The sequence below is a fragment of the Macaca nemestrina genome, chromosome 14 (assembly GCF_043159975.1).
Source record: "Macaca nemestrina isolate mMacNem1 chromosome 14, mMacNem.hap1, whole genome shotgun sequence".
In the NCBI taxonomy this organism is placed as follows: domain Eukaryota; kingdom Metazoa; phylum Chordata; class Mammalia; order Primates; family Cercopithecidae; genus Macaca; species Macaca nemestrina.
Window position 1 is genome coordinate 16,351,059 of NC_092138.1, and position 27,488 is coordinate 16,378,546.

Below are 27,488 nucleotides of genomic sequence, written 5' to 3' on the forward strand. Positions count from 1 at the left end.
CAAGCACAATGCAATAGAAACTTCTTGTGTGTCTTTGTAAGTATTTGAGATAAAGCAGGGCACAGTTGAAACAAGTTGTGCCAGTACCTGCTCTCAAACAAGCTCCAAAGTTGGCTGCTTTCTGATCTGGGTGTGCTGAGAAGCTCCGCGTTCGTGGCTCTTTCTGCTTAGCTTGAGAAGTGGCCCTGACACCCTGAGGATCTGTAGGGGAAGCACTAGGTTCTTGACAACCCCCTAGCCTGCCAGTTGGCCTGGGTCCCAGAACCTTTTCCATTTGTAAGTGGGCTGGCTCTTTTACAGTGCCTGGGCCATGAGCTCCCTCAGAGCCAATGTCTCTGCATAGCTACTGAGGAGATTGGAATTGGACCATTGAAATGTATCCAACTTCTGTACTTTTTAGCTGACCAAAGGCCAAAGTCACACCACTAACTTAGAAGGGGAGCTGCTGACATTTGAATCTTGTAAGAAATCTGTATTTTATAATTGACGACCCTAGATGCTATGATATTTGTGAATTACATGGAAGCATAAGGAGGTTTCAAATACTGACTGGATTTTTCTGAGTGTTGATTTTTTTTTTCATTTTTCTTAAATAGAGACAGAGTTTCGCCATGTTGCCCAGGCTAGTCTTGAACTCCAGGGCTCAAGTGATCTGCCCTCTTCAGCCTTCCAAAGTGCTAGGATTACAGGCATTAGTCACCACGCCCAGCCTAAGAATACATTGGTTTTGAACTGGTTGTTAAATCTGTACTCATCCTTATTTCTTTTTTGTTTTGAGACAGAGTCTCACTTTGTTGCCCAGGCTGGAGTGCAATGGTGTGATCTCAGCTCACTGCAGTCATTGCCTCCCAGGATCAAGCTATTCTCTTGTCTCAGCCTCCCAAGTAGCTGGGATTACAGGTGCTCGCTACCATGCCCAGCTAATTTTGGATTTTTAGTAGAGATGGAGTTTTGCCATGTTGGTCAGGCTGGTCTCGAACTCCTCACCTCAGGTGATCCATCTATCTTGGCGTCCCAAAGTGCTGGGATTGCCGGCATGAGCCACTGCGCCCAGCCCATCCTTATTTCTTGACTAATTTATTAAGTATGGCTTATCTACCAAAAGGGCCCCAGACAGATCAATGTCAGTGCATCACTGACCTTATGCAGCCACTGTTTGGGTTATCGTTTTTATCACAAGATCAAATACCCAAGAAAAGCTATGATTTTTGTTGTTGTTATTTTTAATTTTTTTTTTTTTGTGATTAGCTTCTGGAACTCTCAAAGTGCTAAAATTGCTCAAAGTTAATAAGGAATGAGTAACAATTGTTGCTTCTCAAATTAAAGCAGTATAAAAGGTGGCTCATGCCTGTAATCCCAGCACTTTGGGAGGCTGAGGTGGGCGAATCACAAGGTCAGGAGGGTCAGGAGTTCGAGAGCAGCCTGGCCAATATGGTGAAACCCCGTCTCTACTAAAAATGCAAAAATTAGCTGAGCATAGTGGTGGGCGCCTGTAGTTACCCCAGCTACTTGGGAGGCTGAGGCAGAAGAATCACTTGAACCCGGGAGGCGGAGGTTGCAGTGAGCCGAGACTGTACCACTGCACTCCAGCCTGGGTGACAGAGCCATACTCTGCCTCAAAAAAAAAAAAAGGAAGGGGCTTTTGTGTAGACTTTGCATTGTGAGAATATTGGTATTGACACCATTTATAATTTGGAGTGTAGTTTGAAGACCAGATTCTACTGTTTGTCGCATACTGGTTAATATGGCTGTAAAGAGGAGATGAATGTGGCCACTTTTCCCAGTCTATTACTCAGGAGGACTGTAAATTTGATTGGCTGTTACAATTCTAGCAGAATCATTCGATTTGAGAGCAATAGAAAGATAAGATATCCAATTACCCAAATGATTTGCAGGGTTGGCCAACGTTGTCATGGAGACACGAGTTGGAACAAATTAAATTTTAAGCAATAAAATAATCTTAAAGCCCGTCTGGGAACAAGAAAATTTGGCAGTGGCACTTACCTGAATTGAATCTTAGCTTGACACGATGTTGTTTGACATTGATATACTGTGGGGGCCTAAACTTATATGTGGCACAACGCTATGTTTAAAAAGTAGCTCAGCCAAACCAGCAAAGGGGAGTATTGGTATAAAGTCGGGGATATTAACATTTATTTATTCTACAGCTTAAATGATGATTAGACTCTGGGTTCCCAAGAATATTTTGTATCTAAGGATTGAAATGCCTTAATAATGATTAAGCAGCTTTAATTAGACACTTGGGGGAAAAAAAAAGATTTATTTAGCAGCAACACGCAATTTTTGGAACTGCCGTTCCTCTTTGTGTGCATATCTTTTGGTGAAGGGGGGGTGGAGGTGTAAGCATGCATATATTTGCATGTACAAGTAAGGAGATTTTGGCACATGCCCCTACACTGCAGATGATTCTGTGTATTAGTTAAAATTTCTACTTTGCAGTACTGCTTGCAGACTGGAAAATTGCGTTCCAAACTTCAGCTGATGATCTAAAACCTGAATAAGCATTAGTCTGTGGCTTAGAAGGTTATTTCCCCTCATTAATATATTGTTTAACTGGTTCCTGGCTTGTGCCACGGATTTGAAAACAGCCGAGTGGCCCAGAAGGAGGGAGGGCTTTTTATCCACATGTCTATTAGACAGATGGAGATGAAAATTGGTCTGAGGGCAAGCCATTTGCAGCGTTCTCACAGCCTTCGATTTTCCTCTCATCCTCACCACAGATCATCTCAAATGATTCAGTAATGACCAAAAGTGCAACATTGACCTTTATTCCCTGGTGGATTACTGTGTTTCACAGTCCAAATGGCAGGAAGTCTATTCTGTTCTTCCAGAAGGAGCGCAGCATTATTGAGCCAGCCCAGCCCTGTGGGAACCACACAAGTGCAGACCAGTGTAACAGAATACGTGGGTTAAATTTGGTTTCTGGTGCTCTGGGAAACGAGAATTGACATGTCCTGGAACCCACATAATTAATGGAAGAATATCTAGGATGTTTTCTAAAAACACACAGGAGCACATAAATTGATTTGTCCACTTGTAAAATAACTTGTGAATTACAGGAGTGGTAACTTCTGGTGGCCCCTGGTTTATAAATTGTTCTTGCTTCCATTATCTTCAGTTCCTCTCTCCTTCTTATTTAATGCTTCCCTAGTATGTCTTAGACAATACTGTAAGGCTTTATAATTTTAAAATTATAAACTGACATGACTGAGCATAAGGGGATGAAGGGCTTTTTCTTTGGCATACTTTTAATTATGTATATTCTTGGTCAGTCCCTGTAACCCGGAATAGATTGTCTCATACGACACTTTTTTTTCCCATCCTGAAAGTAGGTTGATTGTTATCTTGGAGGAATGGTGATTATTTTTCTCTTAGATTCCTCTGTGGATTGTATAATGATGCAGTGATTGGGTTTTTTTTTTTTTTTTTGATAAAGAAGTAATTTGTATTTAAAATGTTATTCCTGTTTGCCTCCACATGCATGGCTGAGTCAATATTCTGTGAATCCATATACCATGGCACCTGTCATCTAGGATCCTTTTGCTTACTCTCTTCTAAATACTTAAAATAATCTTTTCCAAAGGTTATGCTTTGAAAAATTTAGCCAGCATCTCAGATTTCATTTTAATCGTGACTATAATGCTTTTGAGAAAATAAAACTTAACTGTTTACTGTTCACAAGTTATTTTTCTGCCTCAGTGGCTCCAAATTTTAAACCCTACCCTTGCCCACCACAACTTCCAGCTTCCTTTACACATCCTTCTTTTTTTTTTTTCCAAGATGCAATCTTGGTTCTGTCGCCCAGGCTGCTGGAGTGCAGTGGCACAATCTTGGCTCATTGCGACCTCCGCCTCCTGGGTTCAAGCAATTCTTGTGCTTCAGCCTCCTGATGTAGCTGGGATTATAGGCATGTGCCACCACGCCCGGCTAATTTTTGTAATTTTAGTAGAGACAGGGTTTCACCATGTTGGCCAGGCTGTTCTCAATTTCCTGGCCTCAGGCAATCCACCCACCTCGGCCTCCCAAAATGCTGGGGTTACAGGTGTGAAGCCACCATGCCTGGTCTGAGTATCCTCACTACTTTGAGAGTAAGTTGTGGAGCACTGCAGGTTTTTTGGCATGTGATATTGATTAAAAACATAATTCCAGGTTCCATCCGGGAAGGCAGCAACCTTACCTTCCTTCCCAAAGGACCACCTCTCCCCAGCAGCTCAGCTTGGGGGAGCAGGAATACAGCTTAGGGGCTGAGACTTTCCAGCTGAAGTTTCAGCACTGAGTTTGAGGGGCCAGGAATAGCTTTGATACATCTATCAAACTTGGAGCTATTATGTGGATTGGGGGCCTAGACCTCCTTGCAGAGAGCTGCTTTCCCTAAGAAGTTGCTCAGGAAGTAGAGGGGCAGCCGTTACTCATGTATGTGTGTCATTCAGCTGTAGCCATGGCCCATGGAAACCTTGTGCAGAAAGTTCCTTTTCTACCATCCAGGTTGGCTGAAGATTTCAATGTGTTAGGAAAACATTCAGAGGTAACTTGATTTTTGCTTTTTTTTTTTTTTTTTTTGAGACAGTCTCTCTCTGTCACCCAGGCTGGAGTGATCTCTCGGCTCACTGCAACTTCTGCCTTCGGGGTTCAAGCCATTCTTGTACCTCAGCCTTCTGAGTAGCTGGGATTTCTGGTGTGCACCACTACACCCAGCTAATTTTTGTATTTTTAGCCATGTTGGCCAGGCTGGTCTCCTTCTGACCTCAAGTGATCTGCCTGCCTCGGCCTCCCAAAGTGCAGGAATTACAGGTATGAGCCACTGTGCCTACCTGATTTTTGCATATTTTTATCTCACTCTGTTGCCCAGGCTGAAGTGCAGTGGCTTAATCATAACTCCAAACTCTGAACTAAGGATTACTCCGAACAAGTGATCCTTTGCCTAAGCATCCCCAGTAGCTAGGACTATAGGCCACACCACCACACCCAGCTAATTTTTTAAATTTTTATGTAGAAATGAGGTGTTACTATGTTGCCCAGGCTGGTCTTGAACTCCTGGTCTCCAGCAAGCCTCCTACCTTGCTCTCAAAAGTGCTGACAGATGTGAGCAGTGCTTCAGGCTTTTGTCTTTATTTACACAGGCATATTTTATTTTATTATTTATTTATTTTTTTGAGACCAGTCTCGCTGTGTCGCCCAGGCTGGAGTGCAGTGGCGTGATCTCGGCTCATTGCAACCTCCGCCTCCCGGGTTCAAGCGATTCTCCTGCCTCAGCCTCCTGAGTAGCTGGGATTACAGGCGTGCACCACCACGCCTGGCTAATTTTTGTATTTTTAGTAGAGACGGGGTTTCACCATGTTAGTCAGGCTGGTCTCAAACTCCTGACCTCATGATCCGCCTGCCTTGGCCTCCCAGAGTGCTGGGATTACATGCGTGACCCACCGTGCCTGGCTATACAGGCATATTTTCGTTTCACAATTGTCATTTTAACCTTCATCCAATGATGATGATGATGATATAGTCTGCTTTTCCTCCCACTAATCCTGCTGTTGTATTATCTCATTTCTTATGAGCTCTCTAATGACTGAGATCTGTGAAGAGAGTTAAAGGTATAGGCTTGCTGGGGTGTGGCCCAGGGAGAGGCTTGTTTTTCTTCCCCAGGAGGGTAGGTGATGACTTCACGGTGATGATCTGTGACTCACTCTGCAGAGTTTGGAGAAAGATTTCTTTCTCCACCACAGAGTGCATTTTCCTTTAAGGCCACCAAAAGCTGCCCTTTTTCCGTCCTGGGACAAGTCAATACAATTTCCTGTGAACAGGCCCTTTCTGAACTCCATAACAAGGGTTTCTGAATAATGGAAATGTGCTATTTAGGAACTAAAACAGCTGTGATGCTTTTGTCAAAGATGCATCTTTACCAAAATGACAAATTAAAGCCCAAATGCTCTGCTTGGCAACAGTTGGGTCAAAACATTTAAGTCATTAATTAGAAGGAACTGAAGGGGGAAAAATTTACACAAACAGCATTGCAGACTCAACTTCATCTTGGAAAATGCAACTGAATTCTTAAAAAAAAAAAAAAAAAAAAAAAAAAGAGGGCAGCCCTCAAGTGGGGCCTGGCAAGCTTGTCATTTGCAAATAAATCAAAAGACCATCATTGCAGGAAGGAGAACCAATGAATAGAGTTGCTTTGTCATTCTTTGATGGGCCCCACACTCAAGCCTGCTATTAAAAATGAATGCATTCAAGAGGCTCTGCATTAAGAACATAAACAATTAAGGGCACTTGAGTTGCTCTGCTGAGAGCTGCTGCGAAGATAGGAGAGCTTTCTCCGGAGATGCAGGCCCCTGCAATCTGCCTCACCAGGAGCTAGAGAATGGGAGCAATTAGTGTTGCTATCTCTGCCCGAGCAGCCTTCAGCATGGTGTTTTTTTTTTTTTTTCCCCCCTTCCTTCCTTTCTTTTAACCCCTCCTTGTTTTCAGAGAAGCTGCGAGTGTGAAAGATGGGGAGTGAAAGGATAGTATCTGGGCCCAGTTGGAGAGAGCTCAGATTTAGAATGTTGCAGGAGCTGCCAAGTGAGGGGGAGATGGAACATAAAAGTTATTATCTGCCAGTAATTGGTGACTTGTGTTCTGATTAGTTGAGCCACTAAAGGGTTTCTGTCGTCTGGTACTCTTTGTTTTGTTTTAATCACAGGCTTGAAGAAGGGGCGAGATTACATTGCCATGGGTGGAATAACTTAAATGAATATTGTGCGAGGTTTTCCACAGAAGGCAAATGTGTTCCTACACCCCCGGTTTCTGTTCTTGCCTCAGTGTTTTGTAAAAATGTGTGAGAGGGCAGCCCTCATATTGCTGCAAGGCTCTGGAGAGAGGCAGGCCTGACCTCTCCTCTCCACTGTCTCGTTCTGACATTAGGCAAGTTATTGTAACCTTTTAGCCTATTCTCCTGGGGCACCTGGTGACCACATGAAGATTAGAGAGTGGGCATCAGAGCACCTGGCAGGTGCCAAGCAGTAGATGCTGTTGAAATAGATGGCAGTGCTTCTCAAAGTGTGGTCTCCAGTCCAAGAGCCTCAGGATTACCTGGGAACTTGTTAGAAATGAATATTCTCAGGCCTAGACTACAACAGGAGCTCTGCAGGTGGGCCTAGTCATCTGTGTATGACACAAGCACAAGGCCATCCTAGTGTACGCTGGAGTTTGGGAACCACTGATAGCCTCACTAACCTTTATAAGGTTTTTTTTGTTTGTTTGTTTTGTTTTTTAAATTAAAAGAGAGACTGAGTTTCCCTATGTTGCCCAGGCTGGTCTCAAACTCCTGGGCTCAAGGGATCCTCCTGCCTTGGCCCCCCAAAAGTGCTGGGATTGTAGGCGTGAGCCACTGTGCCCGACCTCCCCACATTTTTAAAATTTGGATTTCCTGAAAATGTGATTAGTCATTTTATTGGCGTAATTACATTTTAAACAAAAGCTACTCAGACACATTAGATTTAAAGATGAATTTACCTTTTCATGAGCTATTGGTGAGCAAGGCACTGTGATGGGAGAAATCTTGACTCTTGAGTAGCAGATATCCTGAAGGAGGCCTCTTGGCAAAGGAACTCTTCCTCTCCTATGAAGGGAAAGGGAGTATTGGAAGATTATTTGCTCTGTTTTGTGTGTATCATTTTCGGCACACAGTTTTTCTGCATGCATCCCTAATTAAATTTTTTTTTTCTTTTGTAGAGGTACTGTCTTGCTGTGTTGCCCAAGTTGGTCTTAAACTCCTGGCCTCAAGTGATCCATCCCGCCCAAAATGGTGGGATTATAGGCATGAGCCACCATGCCTGGCTCCTAATTTTCTTTAGGTATAAAAATAAGATGTCATCTTCGGGAACTAGAGATGTGTTTGTGGATTTTGTTCTACCGGTGGGCCAGATGGTCTGATGTTAGGGTTGATGGATCATTCTTTCTGCCTGTGGAGGAGAATATTAAAGTGGAGTTTGGCTACAACTCATTTACTTAAGGTTTGCAATTCATAATTGAGGTCCCTTATAAACTGTCTATTCTATGCAGAGATCTCTGCTAGGGTAGCAAGGGCACGGTGACCCTGTCATTGACAGATGAGAGGCACTTTCTGTAGTCCCTTTGTTGGCTGAGAGATCATGCCGACTTGGCCTTGTGCTGCTGCAGCCCTGTTTGGACTGTATGGCCTTTCAGCAGCTGCATTGCTTTGCAGACAGGGCCGAGTTCATCAGCTCTTTCTTGTTGTGAGTATCTCCCACTTCCTAACTTCTGTGCCTGGCGACAGAGGTGAGACTCTGTCTCAAAAAAAAAAAAAAAAAAAGAACTAGGCAGGGAATATGTGGCTTCTAATCTTGTTTTATGATCTTGGACAAATCATTTCCTTTAGACCTCTGTTTCTACACGTGTGATTTGAGGATTCTAAGAGGGCTGGGTACCCAAATGGTTCCAGGTTTGCCAGCATTGTTGTGTCTCAGGGCCACTGTTGATCGCAAACGTGGTGGGCCTGGCGGTACTTATCTCTCTTCCTGATGTAATAAATGTAAACAGTAAGTTGGCCGGGTGCAATGGCTTGTTGTGCCTGTAATCCCAGCACTTTGGGGGACTGAGGTGTGTGGATAATTTGAGGTCAGGAGTTCCAGACCAGCCTGGCCAATATGGTGAACCCCCATCTACTAAAAATGCAAAAATTAGCTGCATGTGGTGGTGCACGCCTGTAGTCCCAGCTACTCGGGAAGCTGAGGCAAGAGAATTGCTTAAACCCATGAGGCGGAGGTTGCAGTGAGCTGAGATCATGCCACTGCACTCCAGCCTGGGCAACAGGATTAGACCCTGACTCAAAGCAACAACAACAACAAACATTTAAACAGTAAGTCAAGGGCAATGATTCCAAAGTCACTAGAGGGAGGAAAAAAAGGTCACTAAAAACCCTACCACCTCAGCATAATTACTCTTTTAATTTTGGATATCAACTTAAGGTGCTTGGCCACATTCCTAATTTTTTTTTTTTTTTTTTTTTGTTACGGAGTTTCACTTTTGTTGCCCAAGCTGGAGTGTAATGTTGCTATCTTGGCTCATTGCGACCTCCAGCTCCTGGGTTCAAGCTATTCTCCCACCTCAGCTCCTCGGGTAGCTGGGATTACAGGCATGCACCACCACGCCCGGCTAATTTTTTTGTATTTTTAGTAGAGACAGGGTTTCACTGTGTTGGTCAGGATGGTCTGAAACTCCTGACCTCAGGTGATCTGCCCACCTTGGCCCCCCAAAGTGTTGGGATTACAGGTGTGAGCCACAGCGCCTGGCCCTTAAAAAAAAAAAAAAAAAAAAAAAAAAGGCATATTAATACTAACACCGTGTCTTTGTTTCTTCCCCTCCTGCGTCATCTAGTGAATGTCTTGGTCATTTTAGCATCATTATCACAAATATGACTTTAATGGCTACTCGCCATGCCTGTGGGTTGTGTGTAGTGTATTTAACTGTTCTCTTAGTATTAGACAACTGATTTATTAGGAGGGCAAATGTTAACTTTCTCAAAAACTGGGCAGATGGTTGTGATGTGTTGAATTGCTGTTACATCTTTACCTGGCTTTTTCTCTTTTCCCTTTGAAACTAGTGCTGCAGTGAACAGCTTCATGCATGGAATGCTTTTCATTTGAACTATTTCCTTAGGATAAATTCTTAGCTGTGGGAAGCCTTACCAAAGGGTTTGAATAATTTCATGCTCTTGAAACACATTGCCCAGTTGCTTTCCAAGACAGTGCTACCAATTTAATGTCATCAGTAACGTAGGATTGTTCCAGTTTCCCTGAGGATGCATCATCATTGAATTTTGTTAATTTTTTAAAAACTGCCTTAACCGTTTCTGAATGACCTACCTGACTTACAACAAAATTTACATTTTTGTTTGGTTGCCGGTGAGGTTTCTGTGTACATTTTTTTTTTTTTTTTTTGGATTTAAGGTTGTCATTTCACAGACTCAGAAACTTCTAGTCAGAAGGGATTTAGAGGTTATCTGTTTATTTCCTTTGTGTGCTTTGTTTTCATGTTCTTGCCCATGTATCTGTTGCCAGACACTTCTTACCAACACTCCACTGTGTTTTTATCTTGGCTTCCCGCTTGGTTCAAAGAAACCAGAAGATCAGTTTGCCAGCCCTCAGCATAAGCACCATTTTTTATGATCCATCAATTTGCAATTTAATGCTAGTGGAGTTTCCCCTCCCTAAGCTGACTTTGGGCAAGGTGCCATTGGATTGCTTTGAGGCCCATGGGCAATTACTCTTAAGCAGTCCTCGCCCTGTTTTGAGCTTCAAACAGCACTCATTATGCTGCACTACTGTATGTGTAGTGGGGAAGTGTGCGGGTGCTGAGGAGTAGGCTCTTCCACATTGCAATTAGACAAAGTGTGAGAAGTAGGAAAAGGTGGTGAGACTTTTAGGAATTATAGAATCCTAAACTCTTAAGCTATTTAGAAGACCATATCTTGAATTTATTTATTTATTTATTTATTTATTTTTGAGACCAAATCTCACTCTGCCAGGCTGGAGTGCAGTGGCGCCATCTCAGCTCACTGCAACCTCGGCCTCCCGGGTTCAAGCAATTCTCCTGTCTCAGCCTTCCGAGTAGTTGGGGCTACAGGCGCGTGCCACCACGCCAGGATAACCTTTTTTTTTTTTTTTTTTTTTGTATTTTTAGTAGAGGTGGGGTTTCACCGTGTTAGCCAGGATGGTCTTGACCTGACCTCCTGATCCACCTGCCTTGGCCTCCCAAAGTACTGGGATTACAGGCGTGAGCCACCATGCCCGGCCATGTATTGAATTTAAAAGTCTTGCAGAATACACTAGAGTTTGATTGATTGCTGGTCTCTGAGGTCCTTGGCCATATTTCAGCTCAGTTAAAACATACATGTAAGGCCGGGCGCGGTGGCTCAAGCCTGTAATCCCAGCACTTTGGGAGGCCGAGGCGGGCGGATCACAAGGTCAGGAGATCGAGACCACAGTGAAACCCCGTCTCTACTAAAAATACAAAAAAAAAAAATTAGCCGGGCGCGGTGGCGGGCGCCTGTAGTCCTAGCTACTCAGGAGGCTGAGGCAGGAGAATGGCGTGAACCCAGGAGGCGGAGCTTGCAGTGAGCCGAGATCGCGCCACTGCACTCCAGCCTGGGCAACAGCGTGAGACTCCGTCTCAAAAAAAAAAAAAAAAAAAAAAAAAAACATACATGTAGCTGGGCATGGTGGCTCACGCCTGTAATCCCAGCACTTTGGGAGGCCGAGGCGGGCGGATCACCTGAGGTCGGGAGTTTGAGACCAGCCTGACCAACATGCAGAAACCCCGTCTCTACTAAAAATACAAAATTAACCGGACATGGTGGCACACGCCTGTAATCCCAGCTACTCGTGAGGTTGAGGCAGGAAAATCCCTTGAACCCGGGAGGCGGAGGGTGCGGAGAGCCAAGATCGCGCCGTTGCACTCCAGCCTGGGCAACAAGGGCGAAACTCTGTCTCAAAAAAAAAAAAAAAAAAAAAAGGCCGGGCGCGGTGACTCAAGCCTGTAATCCCAGCGCTTTGGGAGGCCGAGACGGGCGGATCACGAGGTCAGGAGATTAAGACCATCCTGGCTAACACGGTGAAACCCTGTCTCTATTAAAAATACAAAAAAATTAGCTGGGCTTGGTGGCGGACGCATGTGGTCCCAGCTACTCCGGAGGCTGAGGCAGGAGAATGGCCTGAACCCGGGAGGCGGAGCTTGCGGTGAGCAGAGATGGCGCCACTGCACTCCAGCCTGGGCGACAGAGAGAGACTCCATCTCATAAAATAAAATAAAAAAATAAAACCATACATGTACATGAATTGTATACTTACCAACATATGATTTTGTTTTTATTTTTTTGTGAACAGCCTTTCTCTAGTACTGTTTAGTAATTGTTTATGTGGGTGCACCTTGGCCATTGAAATTAGGGGTGCATGGAGATTTAAGTTTTAGTTCATTGAGGCATGACTCTGAAAGTATGTTAAATATGTACCCTTACATCAGTTTTAGTAGGGGAGGTACAGCGAAGAAATGTGTCACAGTATTTAGTAGGAGTCGTGTTCTCCTAATGCTTCCCATCTTGTTGTGTTGAGAAGGCTTTTATGTAGAAAGCCGTTAAGAAACTGTATGGAAGCTTTCTTTGTATGACATGGTGATTTTTAAGCACACAGGTTTAGTTTACCAAATGACAGTAAGTGCTGTGGAGGATCTTGAAGGACCTAGAGAAGAGTGTGTTTATTGGTATTATGGGGGAAAGGCAGCTTCTCAGTGAATTTGAGGCGGGCCTTGAAGGATTGGGAAGAGCTCTCATATTTGTATAGCACTGTGGAATAGTATACCTTAGCTTACATACCAGCTCATCAGCTCACTCAATTTTGATGAAACTCTGAAGCAGAGTGGTGGTAATCCTGTTAAGTAAGAGACCTGGGAGGGACCCAGTGGTTTAAGTGACTTAACATAGAACACCTTACGTAGTAGTTTGCCAAGTAGATTGCCATCATCTAGAAACCAATTTTTAGATGCTGAGGGCTAAATGTATTACCATATGCAAATCAGCGAGGAGAGCTGGCATGGGTAAGGAGAATGAAAGACTGTTGTAGACAGGTAATTTGGACTCCTGCTTCCTGCTGCCTCAGTAGGCGGTGGCCATCCATGCAGAAAGGCTTGTTGCTGGAGCCTTCATCCTGCTGCGTACATTTCTGGGTGGAGGGTTTCATGCAGATTTGGTTTGTGGATAGCTCTTGAATGCAGATTTATTGTTGTTACCTTATACAGTATCAAAAATCTAGGCACAGGGAAAGTTTATAAGCATTATGACTTAGCAGGTACCAAATAAGTCTTCATCATTGGGTAGGAAAATGATTTCTAGGTGGGAAATACAGTTAGCCCTCAGTTTTTCACTGCAGCTGTCTAGCCTTTGCAAGAGGTGGAAGGCAGCATGGTCAAATACCCAGGTTAATCTGCCGGCACACTCCGATCAGTAATAGCATGGGTAGGAGTCACGAGAGGCCGGGTGCGGTGGCTCACGCCTGTAATCTCACCACTTTGGGAGGCTGAGGCGGGCGGATCACAAGGTCAGGAGATCGAGACCATCCTGACCAACATGGTGAAACGCCATCTCTACTAAAAACAGAAAAATTAGCCGGGCGTGGTGGCACGTGCCTGTCATCCCAGCTACTTGGGAGACTGAGGCAGAAGAATTGCTTGAACCAGGGAGTCGGAGGTTTCAGTGAGCCGAGATGGCTCCACTGCACTCCAGCCTGGTGACAGAGCAAGACTCCATCTAAAATAAGTAAGTAAATACATTAAAATAAAGTCACTACGAGACTTGTTAATTTGTGCTAAATTAAGAATCTTACCAGAATACTCTTTTGTTGAAGCAAGAGATAATACCAAGAATTATTGCCAGTTTTTATGCTACTGCAATCCAGATTATTTGAAGGGAAGATGTTCATGAAGCCTCTTGGGAGCTAGTGATGTTTTAGGACTCACAGAGCATTGTCAGGTAAGCTCTGTACCCTCACCTGCCAGGAGGTAGGTTGTGCAGGTGGAGGAGCCAGGGTATTTCAGAGGACGTCAGCGCATTTTCTGGGGTAAACCAGCTTGTTAGTAGAACAGTCCAAGACTTGGATTTAGATTTTCTGACTCAAAAGTCAAGCTGGCTCCTCAGGATAGTTTTAAGATCAGGGTTTAGAGACCTGGCAGACGGAGGGGAAGTCTCGGGTAACACTCTCCTTTATTGCTCCTATTTGCTTCTTCTCCAGACTATTTATGTAGAATTTCCAGAACATACGGTATGGCTTTTGATGTTTTTCATCAGGTTGGGCTTTGATTTCTAACTTTTCTTCCTCCTGTTTCAGGCTTATCCAGTCTAACCCAACTTACATAGTACAGTCGGCCCTTTGTATCTGTGGGTTCCGTGTCTGTGAATTCAACTAACTATGGTTTGAAAATATATATATTTTTAAAACATTGCGTCGGCCGGGCACAGTGGCTCATGCTAGGATTATAAATCCTAGCACTTTGGGAGGCCGAGGCAGGTGAATCACTTGAGATCAGGAGTTTAAAATCAGCCTGCTCAACATGGTGAAACCCCGTCTTTACTAAAAATACAAAAAATTAGCCGGGTGTGGTTGCAGGTGCCTGTAATTCCAGCTACTTGGGAGGCTGAGGCAGGAGAGTTCCTTAGAACCCGGGAGGTGGAGGTTGCAATGAGCCAAGATTGTGCCACTGCACTCCAGCCTAGGCGACAGAGCGAGACTCTGTCTCAAAAAAAAAAAAAAAAAAAAAAAAAAAAAAAACGTCTGTAGTGAACATGTACAGACTTTTTTCTTGTCATTTCCTAAATAATACAACAACCATTTACCTAGGATTTACACTGTATTAGGTAAGTAATCTGGAGATGATATAAAGTGTATGGGTAGATGTGCATAGCTTATATGCAAATACTATACCATTTTATAGAAAGGACTTAAGCATCCTTGAATTTTGGTTTCCATGGAGGATTCTGAACCAATCCCCCACTGATAGCGAGAGACCACTGTATCATTGCCTTTGCTTTCGTATGTATTTCTTTTCTTTATTTTATTTTTGATAACTTTAATATTATTAAAGGTTTACAAGTTCATTTCATTCAGACTCGATCTTAACTGTCCTCTGACCATGTTCAAGTCTACTTTGACGCCATTCTAGGTAGTAACACATAGTTATTATCATAAAGATGAGGGCATCTTTTCTTAAACCAAAATAAATTCCAGCTAAATCAAATAGTTAAGTATAAAAATGCAGCCATAGCACACTAGAAGAAAAGTAAGAATGGCTTTTATGATATTGGTGTGTTCTAATCTTCACCTAAAGGCCAGGAGCATAGGAAGAAAATGCTTTCGTTTGACAACATAAAGACTTAAAGTTCTATACAGCAAAACATTCGTATCAAGCAAGGTTGAAAGACAAGTGGCAAGCTGAGCAAACTCTGATAAAGGGTTAATATTTGTCTCATGCAAGGAAACACCACCAAAAGACAAAAATGATTAAACAACAATGGAAGAATGGAGAAGGGAAACATAGAGTGGACCAATAAATACATGAAAAGATGTTTAACTAGAGGAAGAATTCAAGTAATGCAAATAAAAATGAGGTCATTTTTTAATCCATTAGATGGATGAAGATTAAAGAAAGGTCAACAAAACCCAATATTGACACTGGGTGGGAGAGCAGGCACCCTCCTGAACTTGCAATAATTGGTACAGCTTTTTTTTTTTTTTTTTGAGACGGAGTCTCACTGTGACTCCCAGACTGGAGTGCAGTGGCACAATCTTGGCTCACTGCAAGCTCCGCCTCCTAGGTTCACACCATTCTCCTGCCTCAGCCTCCCGAGTAGCTGGGACTACAGGCGCCCACCACCAAGCCCGGCTAATTTTTTTGTATTTTTAGTAGAGACAGGGTTTCACCGTGTTAGCCAGGATGATCTTGATCTCCTGACCTTGTGATCCACCCGTCTTAGCCTCCCAAAGTGCTGGGATTACAGGCATGAGCCACCGCGCCCGGCCTGGTACAGCTTTTCTGCTGGGCAGTTTGGCAGCATGCATTGCAACTTAAAATATGCATACACTTTGACCCAGCAGTTTCACATCTAGGGATTCCTTTTAGAGATCTGTGTGGAGGGTTATTTGACACAGAGTCGTTAATTGTGCAAAATTAAATGAAACAAATATTCCCTGGTGTCAATAGTACTTAAACATCTTTATGCTTATATGGTGGAATATTTCAAGGTACTTGTTAATCTAAATTGACTGGGATGATGTCCATGACACATGTTTGAGTAACAAATTATAGACAGGCAGGGTATATAACGGAAACCCCTTGGTATTAAAATGTGTCTCTCACTGTGGGTTTCTGTGCACATAAGTGAGAACCTGGAATAATGGTACCCTAAAATCATCAATATGTTACCCATGCTTATCCTTGGATGATGAACGCAGGGTTATTTTGACTTTCTTTTATATTTCTGTATATACATCTGTGTGCATGTGTATGAGTTCAAAGTGAGCATATATCATTTTTAAAATTGGAAACCTTTAAGTGTGAATTTCCAAGAAGGGGAATGTACAGAATGTTGCAGGAATATGTGGTAGGTAGGGAGTTGGGAGCAAGGACCTATGTAGGATACCCACTAAAGGCATCTCTACTCCTTTACGTGAGTGCAGAACCCTGTTGCAAAGGAGAGGAAAGCCTTGCCCATGCTTTCGAGGAGAGCCATGACCTTGAGGTAGCTTGAGTGGGTGGCTGTGATCAAATGAACTGGGTGGGGCTGACCCAGTTCTGTTTTTGTACCTGGTACAGCTGCACCCTTTTTGCATATATCTGCCTCGCTCTCTAAAGCAAGGTCATGCATGGGCTTCCTCTCTTTACCAGTCATTTCCCCTCCTAGTACATTTTGTCCAAGGCATGGTCTGTCTGTAACCTTGTCTCATTGGTGGTCAGGTAGAATTGGGTTGGGTCAGCCTAAATCCAATCTTATAAAACCAAAGACTTTGTTTAGTTAATTCAGATCATCTTAGAAGATACAAGGCTGCCGTTTTTTATACGCTTGATTGTAAAGTTCCTGGGATTTTGTTTCCTTTTTTTTTTGAGACAGGGTCTTGCTGTGTCGCCTGGGCTGGAGTACGGTGGCACGATCTCAGCTCACTGCAGGCTCAACTTTGTTCCTGGGGTTTCTACTTTGTCTTTTTCCGTTCTCTATTTCTCAAGGTCCTGGACTGTGTGCTTTTAAATTTTTTTCTTGTGATCCTTTTCATTGCTTAATTCAGTAATATAGGTGGCATTTAGTAAACATTGACAAAATGATGAAATAAGTAAGGTCAAGGATGGGCCTCTTTACAAATGACTTTTTTTTTTTTTTCTTTTTTAAAAAAGCAGAACTGGTTCTTCCCAAATAGAGGAGAGCAGAACTGCTTTGCATTGCTGTAGGGTGTTGGAGTTGCTGCAGGTGGATCCTCCCCGGGCTAGAAGTAGAGTACCCTCTGTTCCCTCTCTTGCCAGTTTTTGTCCCTTGTAGCAGAGGGACTGCTGTGGATGTGGAGCGGAGCAAAGGCTTTTCCAGCCTTCTTTACTTTTATATTTTTTGAGATGGAGTCTCCCTCTCGCATAAGCTGGAGTGCAGTGGCGTGATCTCAGCTTACTGCAGCCTGCACCTCCTGGGTTCAAGCAGTTCTCTACCTCAGCCTCCCGAGTAGCTGGGATTACAGGTGCCCGCCATCGTGCCCGGCTAATTTTTGTATTTTTAGTAGAGATGGGGTTTCACCGTCTTGGCCAGGCTGGTGTTGAACTCCTGACCTTGTAATCCACCTGCCTTGGCCTCTGAAAGTGCTGTGATTACAGGCGTGAGCCACCGCACCTGGCCTTTCCTGCCTTCTTTAAACCAGCCTGTGCTGTAGACACTGGGGACACCTTTTTGTTTAGCTGACCCCTGGGCCCTGTCGGTGAAGTCTTCTGAGTTTGACACTGAACTGTGGCGAAACTTTCAGAACACCCAGGATATCATGACTTGACCATCACCCTCTAGAATGGAATGTTTTTAGTCATGTTTTCTTGGTTTGTTGAAAGTTTGAGGGAAGCCTGTGAACAATAAAATCCTGTTTCAATTGTACATGAGCTGGGACAAGTGGGAAAGAGGTCAGCAGATCTTTCTTCTGCTCTGTCACCTTAGGCCTTGTCTTTGAAAGCTGGACTGCTTTGACAGTGCTGTGGCTGCCGTGGCTTCTGACACCAGCTTGAATGAACTTGCAATAATGATATAAATGTGTCATGGTGTGCCGTCACTGAAAAAGTACACTTGGCCAGGCTCAGTGGCTCACGCCTGTAATCCCAGCACGTTGGGAGGCCGAGGCAGGCAGATCATGAGGTCAGGAGATCAAGACCATCCTGGTTAACATGGTGAAACCCAGTCTCTACTAAAAATACAAAAAAAAAAAAAAAATTAGCCGGGTGTGGTGGTGGACGCCTGTAGTCCCAGCTACTTGGGAGGCTGAGGCAGGAGAATGGCGTAACCCAGGAGGCAGAGCTTGCATTGAGCCGAGATCACACTACTGCACTCCAGCCTGGGCGACAGAGTGAGACTCCGTCTCAAAAAAAAAAAAAAATTATATATATATATAGTCACCATATTAAATGATCATGTAGCCTTAAACCGCCTAGATTTTCCAATTAAATTAAACTACTCATTATCTCTTATTATGCGACCAATAAAGTGTGCAGTTGTGGCTTACTTTGCAAGTGGGATTAATATCTACTGTTTATCTCAAGATAAGTATTAGTAACATAACCTGGGGAAACCTTTTTATGCACCTTTCCAGAGCAAGGGAGGGAGAGGAGGACTAAAGTGTTAGAGGTATGAAGTTTTACCTTTCTAAACTGATTGTGAAGTATTCTAAACATTTGTATGGCTTTGTCTTTATAGACTGAAATCGCCAAGAGATTGAATACGATTTGTGCACAAGTCATCCCATTTCTGTCTCAGGAAGTAAGTAAAACCGTTCAGCTGTTAAAGTGCAATTATGTTGCTTCTCTGTTTGCAAATTAGCTAGTTTTAAGATGTTAATTTTATCACAAGGAACAAGTGTGAAGAACATCTGTTACAGCTGAAGTGTGTAAACCCCCTGCTAGTCTATCCAGCACATCTGAGGGCACACTGTGGAAATGGTGACAATAGCTCAACCTCCAAATTAATTTTTTTTTTCCTCTGGAAAACTGCAAAATGACTATCCAATGTATAGTTTTGCTTTCTTTTTTTTTTTTTTTCTGAGACGGAGTCTCGCCCTGTCGCCCAGGCTGGAGTGCAGTGGCCAGATCTCAGCTCACTGCAAACTCCGCCCCCCGGGTTCATGCCATTCTCCTGCCTCAGCCTCCTGAGTAGCTGGGGCTACAGGCGCCCACCACCTCACCCGGCTAGTTTTTTGTATTTTTAGTAGAGACGGGGTTTCCCCGTGTTAGCCAGGATGGTCTCGATTTCCTGACCTCGTGATCCGCCCGCCTCGGCCTCCCAAAGTGCTGGGATTACAGGCGTGAGCCACCGCGCCCGGCCAGTTTTGCTTTCTTTAAGTAGCATAAGCTTGAGAGCTACTGAAAATTCAGGTGTCCTTTTTATCTTTTAAATAGAAAGCTGTTCTCATACTGACTTTTAAAAATGGTTCCATCAAGGTAGACTTTACTAGGGAAGCAGGTAGTTCTTTTGTACTTACGTATCAAGGCAGTTGTCTTAATACTGTCCTTGAAGGGGCGGATGATAATAGTCCAAAATACATTAACTTACTGAGTCATATGCATGTGTAAGCTATTTTGTTTAGTTACAAAGTCATAGAAGTTTAATCTTAACATTCTTTGAGGGGGGAAATCTCTTCATATGAGTAATCTATGAAATTGACTCAGGACTATTGTATTTTAGCTTTGCCTTGAAAAGTTTACCTTCCTTTTGGATATAAGCTACTAAATGCTGTAATGTGTTCTAAGTGTGCATGGGATGAATGCGTCTTCACACAGGGTGGAAAGCTTATTGGCCCGGGAGTTGGAATACTGGGTATCCTGGTTGGCATCTGTTGCTCCATGCTGGATGGTCACCATCTCGTTATTGTTGTAACAGCCTTTTCCAGTATAACCTTTGTCTGTCTGATATGACAGTAGATTTGTCTGCCGTTTGAATGTATTAGTAGTTGTTAGACTTTAGTGATCCAGGGCTCTATGTTACATTCTCATGCCTCCCAAAGTAAATGTATGGCTTTGTTTTTATTTGTGGGTGGAGTTGGGAGTTGGGAGGTGTGGGGTGAGTTTCCATCTCTGAACTGAGGCTGGAGTCCTTCCTTTGCCTTGTGGAGGGTGAAGAATCAAAAGGCTGTAAAAGAGTGAGAGGAATTCCAGGAGTTTCTGAAAATGACGGGGGGGGGGGGGTCAAGGTTGATTGATCAGATAAGTGATCAACAGATTTAATGTTAAAGTTTTAGGTATTAAAATGGGTATTTTATTTGTTTATTTTAAAAATAGAGGTTTCACCATGTTGCCCACGCTGATCTTGAACTCCTGGGCTCACCCCGTCTTGGCCTCCCAAAGTGCTGAGATTACAGGCATGAGCCACTGCGCCTGGCTGTAAAATGAATATTTTAAAATTGCTGTAAACTTATGGCCAAACTTATCATGGTGAACCTCTTCTGTGAAGAAGGACGATCTTCCAAATTCTGTTCTATTTATTTTTTAAGGTCCTATGTTATCATTCTTTATGTCCTTTTTTGTTTTCTACCATTCCAAGCCAAAATTTGCAGCCAGAAGTAGTGACTGGTGTTGTTTAGAAATAAAGGGCACTGCCATTCTCAGTTTTTCCCTGTGTTCTCTGAAAATAATGTGTGGTTGAGAAATTCCGCGTTTAAACCCCTCTACTTCAGCCTGCATTGCGCACAGCATTTGACTTTTTGTTGTTAGAATATACAATGAAGTTCTTGGCTGTTCCTAATGCCCTTTCTTCTCCTTGTTTTCAAAGCATCAACAACAGGTGGCCCAGGCTGTCGAACGTGCCAAACAGGTGACCATGGCAGAGTTGAATGCCATCATCGGGGTACGTGGCCTACCAGGTCTACCTCCTACAGTGTGTATAACCAGCTTTCATTTCTTATTAATTTGATGGCTTTATATATATGTGTGTGTGTGTGTGTGTGTGTGTATTTGTGTAGCTTAACGTTGACCTATTTGATAAGGGTGGGAGGAAGAGACTTGGGGTGTGCTAAGGTATATGGAGGAAGAGGGCTTAGCATAAGGAAGATGACAGGAGAAACATTTTAGGAGGGGACAAAAAATAAATCTATTAATTAAAAACATTCGTTTTAAACAGACTGGGGTCTTGATATTTTGTCTAGTCTGGCCTGGAACTCAAGTGATCCTCCTGCCTTAGCCTCCTGAGTAGCTGGGTCCGAGGGCAGGCACCCCCTTGCCCGTCCTTAAATCTACTTTTAAGTGGTAAAATAAATGTAGTTCATCCTGTGACACCTAAACCACCCTTGCTTCATTAGTCTAGTAAAAGCTTTAGGTTAGAATTTTAAATACTTTCCTCATTTCTCTCTTACAATGTGAGATCACAGTGAGGTCAAAATGGGTCTCTGAATTATCGTTTCATTTAGTTATCCTTGCTTTTTGCCTTTTGCTTTCTGGGGTATTCGAACCTACATAACTGTTGGCTCTTGTTCTTTCTTGCGCCTCTTTCATGAATTTTTAAGTGACAAACCAATGAAAAGAGCGCTTTCTTGCTGTGGAAGAAGTGTTAATTGTCTGCCCTAGTGCTCCCTGGCCTTTCACCCGGGTTCTGCTCTCCTCTGTTGAGTTCAGTTAGTGCTCCGTGCTGGCCACTGGTTGTCAATCACAAGTCATTTGCTCTGCATTAATGAATCTGGTGAACTGTGCATTCCATCCCCTGCATGAGTTCATCCCCCGCCCCCCACTGCAGGACCTGGGACGGTTCTCATGTGTTCTTCCCCTTCCAGACTAAGCCAAAGAAGGAGCTGAAACAAGGGACCATCCTTTCTGATTTTATTCATATGTGAGTGCCTTGAGCAGATTCAAATCACTCATTTATCAATTTATGTTAATTGCTTGTGAGATGATGCCCTGCTGGTCTTTATAGTTCCCTCAGACACTTTGTAATGATAATTAGACATGCTGCTGTACGGATTAAGAGTGCCATAGTCCAATGACGGCCACAGACAATGGAACCAGTTAATCCATCAGAGCTTAAAATTACATCCCAACTGGAGATGGAGAAAAAACATAAGAGCCAAGGAGGATTAAAGAACGAGCCTCAGCTTGAAAACTCTCCTTTCATCAGTTTCTCAATTGCAGATCTGCAGTTGGGTTGTCTGTGGTAAGCTATTGGCAGTCAATTAGGTGAAATAAACTAGGAGGGTGACCTTCATTTCCTTTTAATAGCTTTTTCCTCCCTGAAATGGGGAGCTTCAGTGGATTTTCAGCTTAAATTTTATTCAAGCTGCTTTATTACACTTGACAGCTTAGCTCTGCATAAACAATTCTCCCTCCTTTTCCCCCCAGATCCAGGCACTGCCTTCCCCCTCCTTCAGTATCACATTTTTGACTGTTACTTAGTGGGCTCTCTAATCACATTCAACAAAAAACACAATTACATCTGCATTTGTCTGCTGCCTTCTGTACCCTTTTCTTGTGTAATGAATTGCTTTATTTCAGAGATCAAATCAAATATTCACTGGTACTTTCGCATGTACTGTGTTTGATTAGCAAAGACTAATAGTGAATTGTACTTGTAGCTCAAGCACAGAATTTTTTCACCCAAATGAATGAGGATGGAAAAGCCTGTTTTGATTAAAGGAAAACATATGCAAAGCAGTTCTCAAGTACCCAGTTAAACTTTGTGGAACATGTTTGTTTTCTGATAGACTCTAAATTTCGACATATAATTTCTTGATGGTAAAACTCTGATGTTTACATTCTCAAAGGCACCGCCCAGCTCTCGTGAATCTCCTTTGCACCTACACTTTAGGAAGGAGGAAATCGTATTAACCAGATGTTCATAGGTAATACCCAGTTTGAGCTGAACCGGAGAATAAAAATAGCAGATCTTTTTCGAAGGGCAAATGAATTTCTAATTTTACAAATGGCTTTAGTCCAGGAAAAATGTTGTGGAGGTTATTATAAAGGCAGGTTAGCTCTGGGTGCCTTGGCAACAATAAACCAAAGTGGTGAATCAGGTGCAATGCAAACGAGACTTACGCCCATTGCGTGTCTTGGGCATACTGGCATGTGCGGTTTTTATCATTGTAATTTTTGGATTAGTATATGAATTTATGTCAGAAGGCTCTTTTCAAGTTTGTAGTGATCAATAATTATCCCACACCTTAAGTTTCATGCTGTGGCATATGCTTGATTTTTGCTTGAAAGGAATTGTGTGCATCCTGGAAAATCGAAGTAGCATAAAATTGGGTTGACAATTCAGTGGACCTTTGCACCCCTTCATTGAACATGCAGTGTGTCAACCTGTCTCCCCAGAGGGGAGGAGGTACCGGGAGACTGTCTGTTCCTACAAGCAGCAGCTGCACAGAGTAAATGCAGCCTGGTTTGATAGCAGCTGTCAGTATTGTTCAGGGGCCGACTTAGGGTAAAGAACAATGGGAGAGGCCACGCTCTTAGTCTGCATCCACTTTCAGGCTAAGAAAAGAAATAGTAATTTAACGGTTTAGACATCTATTACAAGTGTGAAAGATCATGAAAGAGTACCCTTTAAAATGCAAATGAGCCGAAACATTCTCATTCCCTTTAAGGTACAATCAAGGAGCTTGACTGCTTGCTTGACAGGGCTAAAGATACTTCTCCTTATCAAACCTGGAAAAAGTAAATCTTCTCAAGGACATCCACCTTCTAGGTTAGTTCGAGGTGTGTCTTGGGCCTGCGGGTGCTCTTTGAGGAGGCAGAGAGAGGTTATATTTTGTCTGTGCTTGTTGAGGGAATTAGCAGAGTCCCCATTTCTCACCAGCATAGAAATTGTAGTTCTCCTATCTGGCAGAAAATACTGAATTTTAATTCTTTCTCACCGTAGCACCTGCCTTCAACTTACATAGAGTATCAGTATTTAAGAAAAATAAGCGTCTTAGATATTTGATACTGGAGAGACTATTGAAATATTTCTGTAGACCTTTTTTTAAACAGCTTTGACAGCAAATCTGGTGACTGGCAGAATAATAACTACGGTCCTACTTTTTGAATTTTGCTTCTTACCAATTCTTTTGCTATTAAATGTGTTGTAGTCTTGTCACAATGAAAAGGCTAATTTATAGTGCAAAGGTGTACAAAATTTGTACAAGGTTTATTTGGTTTGACACATAGCTCACTTAGGCCTTAGCAAACAAGTCGCATTGTGAGAAGGGAACTTACTCATTTGAGACCTTGAGTTTTTAGATCAGGATCGTTGTTAAACCATAAGCAACATTTTTGTTTGTTTTTTAAAATTTCTACTAAGAATGGTCAAAACAAAATTGGTTATTAAACGTTGTAACATCTTATTTGTGGAATGGCTAATGGCTGCCTGAATGCAGGGAGAATTGATAGAAAGACTCTTCAAGACCACTTCTCCACTTTATTATTTGGGGAGTTTGCAACTAAAAGCTCTCTTCTGCCTGCTCTGATAGGTACTGAATAATTGATTTCAGTTGGGATTGGGATTTCAAATAATTAGTGTTCTCTTAACATCACAGATAATCGAGGGATAATATAGAGAGATACATATCTGTACACACATAGATTTGTTTTTTTCAGTTGATGTCTAATTGTAATATAGTGAAATGCACAGCTTGATTTTTGACACCTATGTATACCCGGTAACCCACATTCCACAGTAAGGGGGTGGTTTCCAGAACCCCAGTGGATTCCATTATTCTTATCAGTTTTTCCCCTTCTCCTAAAGAAAGATAGTTGCTTTTTTTTTCTTTCTTTCTTTCTTTTGGCATGTGAAAGAAGAGCTAAAGATGGTTGGGGTTTTTTTTGGAGACAGAGTTTTACTCTGTAACTCAGGCTGGAGTGCAGTGGCATGATCTCTGCTCACTGCAACCTCTGCCTCCCATGTTCAAGCAATTCTTCTGCCTCAGCCTCCCGAGTAGCTGGGATTACAGGCATGCGCCGCCAAGCCCAGCTGATTTTTGTATTTTTAGTAGAGACAGGGTTTCACCATGTTGGCCAGGCTGGTCTTGAACTCCCAAACTCAGGTGATCCACCTGCCTCAGCCTCCTAAAGTGTTGGGATTACAGGTATGGGCCACCGTACCTGGCCATAAAGATGGTGGTTTTTTTAACTGAAAAGTTAAAAAAGAATCAGTCAATTACATTTTAAAAAATATTAATAGTAAACAATGGCACAGTTGTATGTTTTATTTCTAACCACCTGTTGTTCCATTTCATGGTGTTTTTGGTAATCCACATAAGAATATTTACACTGTGTTGCCTTGGACAAAGCATGGGCCTTGGGATCAGATGGACTTGGGGAGGATGCTTAGCTGCCATCTATTAGCTTTATGACCTCATATAGTCAGTTAACCTCTACAATGTCCCCCATCCGTGGATGGTAATACCGTCTCTACCTTCCCTGCTTTTGTGGGGATAAGACCCTGGCTGGCAGTCTTCAATGAACATGTGATCCTGACCCCTTGAACTGCAGTTTTGTCTGCCTAGTTTTCCTAAGTGCTTGTAGCAGATCTGTAGGTCCAGTTGGTCAAGCCCTGGTCGGGGGTGGTTGTGCCAAGCAGCAGTTCACCCCTTTGTCTTGTTTAGTGGTTACAGGGATGTGGGTGTTTGAGATTGGACCCAGCCAGATGCTCTGCTCCTGCCATTAGTTGTTGTGCATGAATGACAGGGACACAATAGTGAAAAAGGACGGCCATTTAGCTTTTGATGTACAAACTTAGAAGTTCAAAACCACAAGAAAAAAGTTAAGTTTGGGGAACAGATGGAGACAGAATTGAGAGCAAAAATGTGAAGACATCATTGACTTCCTTACCTAACATGAGGAAGAAGGCAGACAGTGCCATTGTTGACACAGAGAGGTTATAGGAATCATTCTGATAAAGTTGGGAGGGAAGAGAGTTAGAAGAGATGGCCGGATGACCAGTGGGGATTGTCCTTCCCTTCCACAAAATGACAGGTTTCTATTTGTGGCCTCAAAGCGGACAGTTGGGTGCAAGACAATTTGAGCAGTTTCCTGTGGTAATGCCTGTGAACTTTAGGAGATCAAGAAATTTGGGTTTGTTTACATATAACCTATGTACAAGAGAGAGAAGAAAAAAAGAAATTTGGGTTTAGGCAACCTGATTTTTCTTTCTCACTTATTTGGATGTAGTCTGACTTATTTTTCATGAACACAACCTTGGTCAAGGCATATGGGGCTTATATGGGAATCTGTTTATTGATCAGATTTCTATGTTCCTCCTCCATAGGCAAATACCTGATTCTGTATATTTTAAAACAACTTAGTATAAAATTAAAAATAAGTCTAGGGTATTTTGTGATGTCTGGCTAGATGTTTTCGTGTAGGGGATGGCTGTGAATTCAAACTCCTAAAACATTTGTAGAAGGAGCTTGTCCATCCCTAAGAGATTGAGTTGTAGACCTAAAGGGCTCTCCACTGTTGCATGAGATGATTGGTTTAAGGATTAGTAAAATGTTGGATTATTTTTCTCCTTTGGCTGTAGCTGTCAGCTATCTATGGGATTGTAGTGTGTGAAGTTTAAGAGGATGAGGTTAGCCTCTTATTCTTATGAGTATGCGGTTAATCCCTGGAAAGCCATCAATAACCCAGCCGTAAGTTTCTTTATAAAACAAATTCTCCCTAGGAGAATAATGCATAGCCTGCTACCGAGAGAAGACTAAATAGCTACAACAAACATGGATCTTCTAGCTCTACTAACTTGTATTTAGTGACGTACTCTCTACTTAAATTACAACAATCTAGCGCTTTTATTAAATTTCCACAGGGAAAGAACAATATTGCAAAGAAGTCTTCGCAGCCCATCTCTCCTTTGGTTAAGTTTGTTTGTCTGTTTTTACTGAGAGCACAACTAGGTGCCTGACAAATGCAGAACTTTTCCTCAGTGTCCGGATTATCGTCATCACGCTTTGTAGTTATTAGAAAAGTGTTGAAGCATTTACTTTTTAATTTCCCCACGTATTTCTTTCCTTTTTTAAAAAAAATTTTAATTTAATTTTAAGTTTCGGGATACATGCACAGGATGTGCAGGTTTGTTACATAGGTAAACATGTGCAGTGATTGCTGCGCCTGTCAACCCACCCACATAGTTTCCTGTGATTTTTACTTGATTCCCTGGAATAAAGCATTATATATTCTTCTTTTTTCCAGAAGGAGGAGAAAAGCTTCAGAATAGAAAATAGAGTACCCCATTATAGGAATTACAGCTGTGTATTTTTAAATTTTTAATTTTTGTGGGTACATACTATCTGTATATATTTATGAGGTACAGGAGATGTTTTGATGCAGGCATACAGTGTTTAATAAGCACATCATAAAGAATAGGGTATCTATCCCCTGAAGCATTTATCTTTTTTTTTTTTTTTTTTTTGAGACGGAGTTTCGCTCTTGTTGCCCAGGCTGGAGTGCAATGGCACGATCTTGGCTCACTGCAACCTCTGCCTCCTGGGTTCAAGTGATTCTCCTGCCTCACCCTCCCGAGTAGCTGGGATTACAGGCATGTGCCACCATGCCTGGCTAATTTTGTATTTTTGGTAGAGACGGCGTTTCTCCATGTTGGCCAGGCTGGTCTGGAACTCCTGACCTTAGGTGATCTGCCCACCTCGGCCTTTCAAAGTGCTGGGATTATAGGTGTGAGCCCCTGCGCCCGGCAAGCATTTATCTTTTGTGTTACAATCTAATGACACTCTTTTAGTTATTTT

At 42.7% G+C, this 27,488-nt stretch overlaps 1 protein-coding gene across 5 annotated transcripts in view; it reads left to right on the forward strand.

The window, feature by feature from the left end:
• The window catches only part of LOC105498736 (TLE family member 1, transcriptional corepressor), a 107,959-nt gene that overhangs the window by 17,579 nt on the left and 62,892 nt on the right, over window positions 1–27,488 (forward strand). For 3 of the 5 annotated variants that reach the window (XM_011771026.3, XM_011771029.3, XM_011771028.3), the window contains exons 5-6: window positions 18,491–18,553; window positions 20,558–20,632. In XM_011771026.3, coding sequence (XP_011769328.1) covers window positions 18,491–18,553; window positions 20,558–20,632 — 138 coding nt within the window. Of the gene's footprint in view, window positions 1–18,490; window positions 18,554–20,557; window positions 20,663–27,488 lie in introns of all 5 variants that reach the window. The other 2 variants (XM_011771023.3, XM_011771025.3) reach the window with 1 other exon arrangement.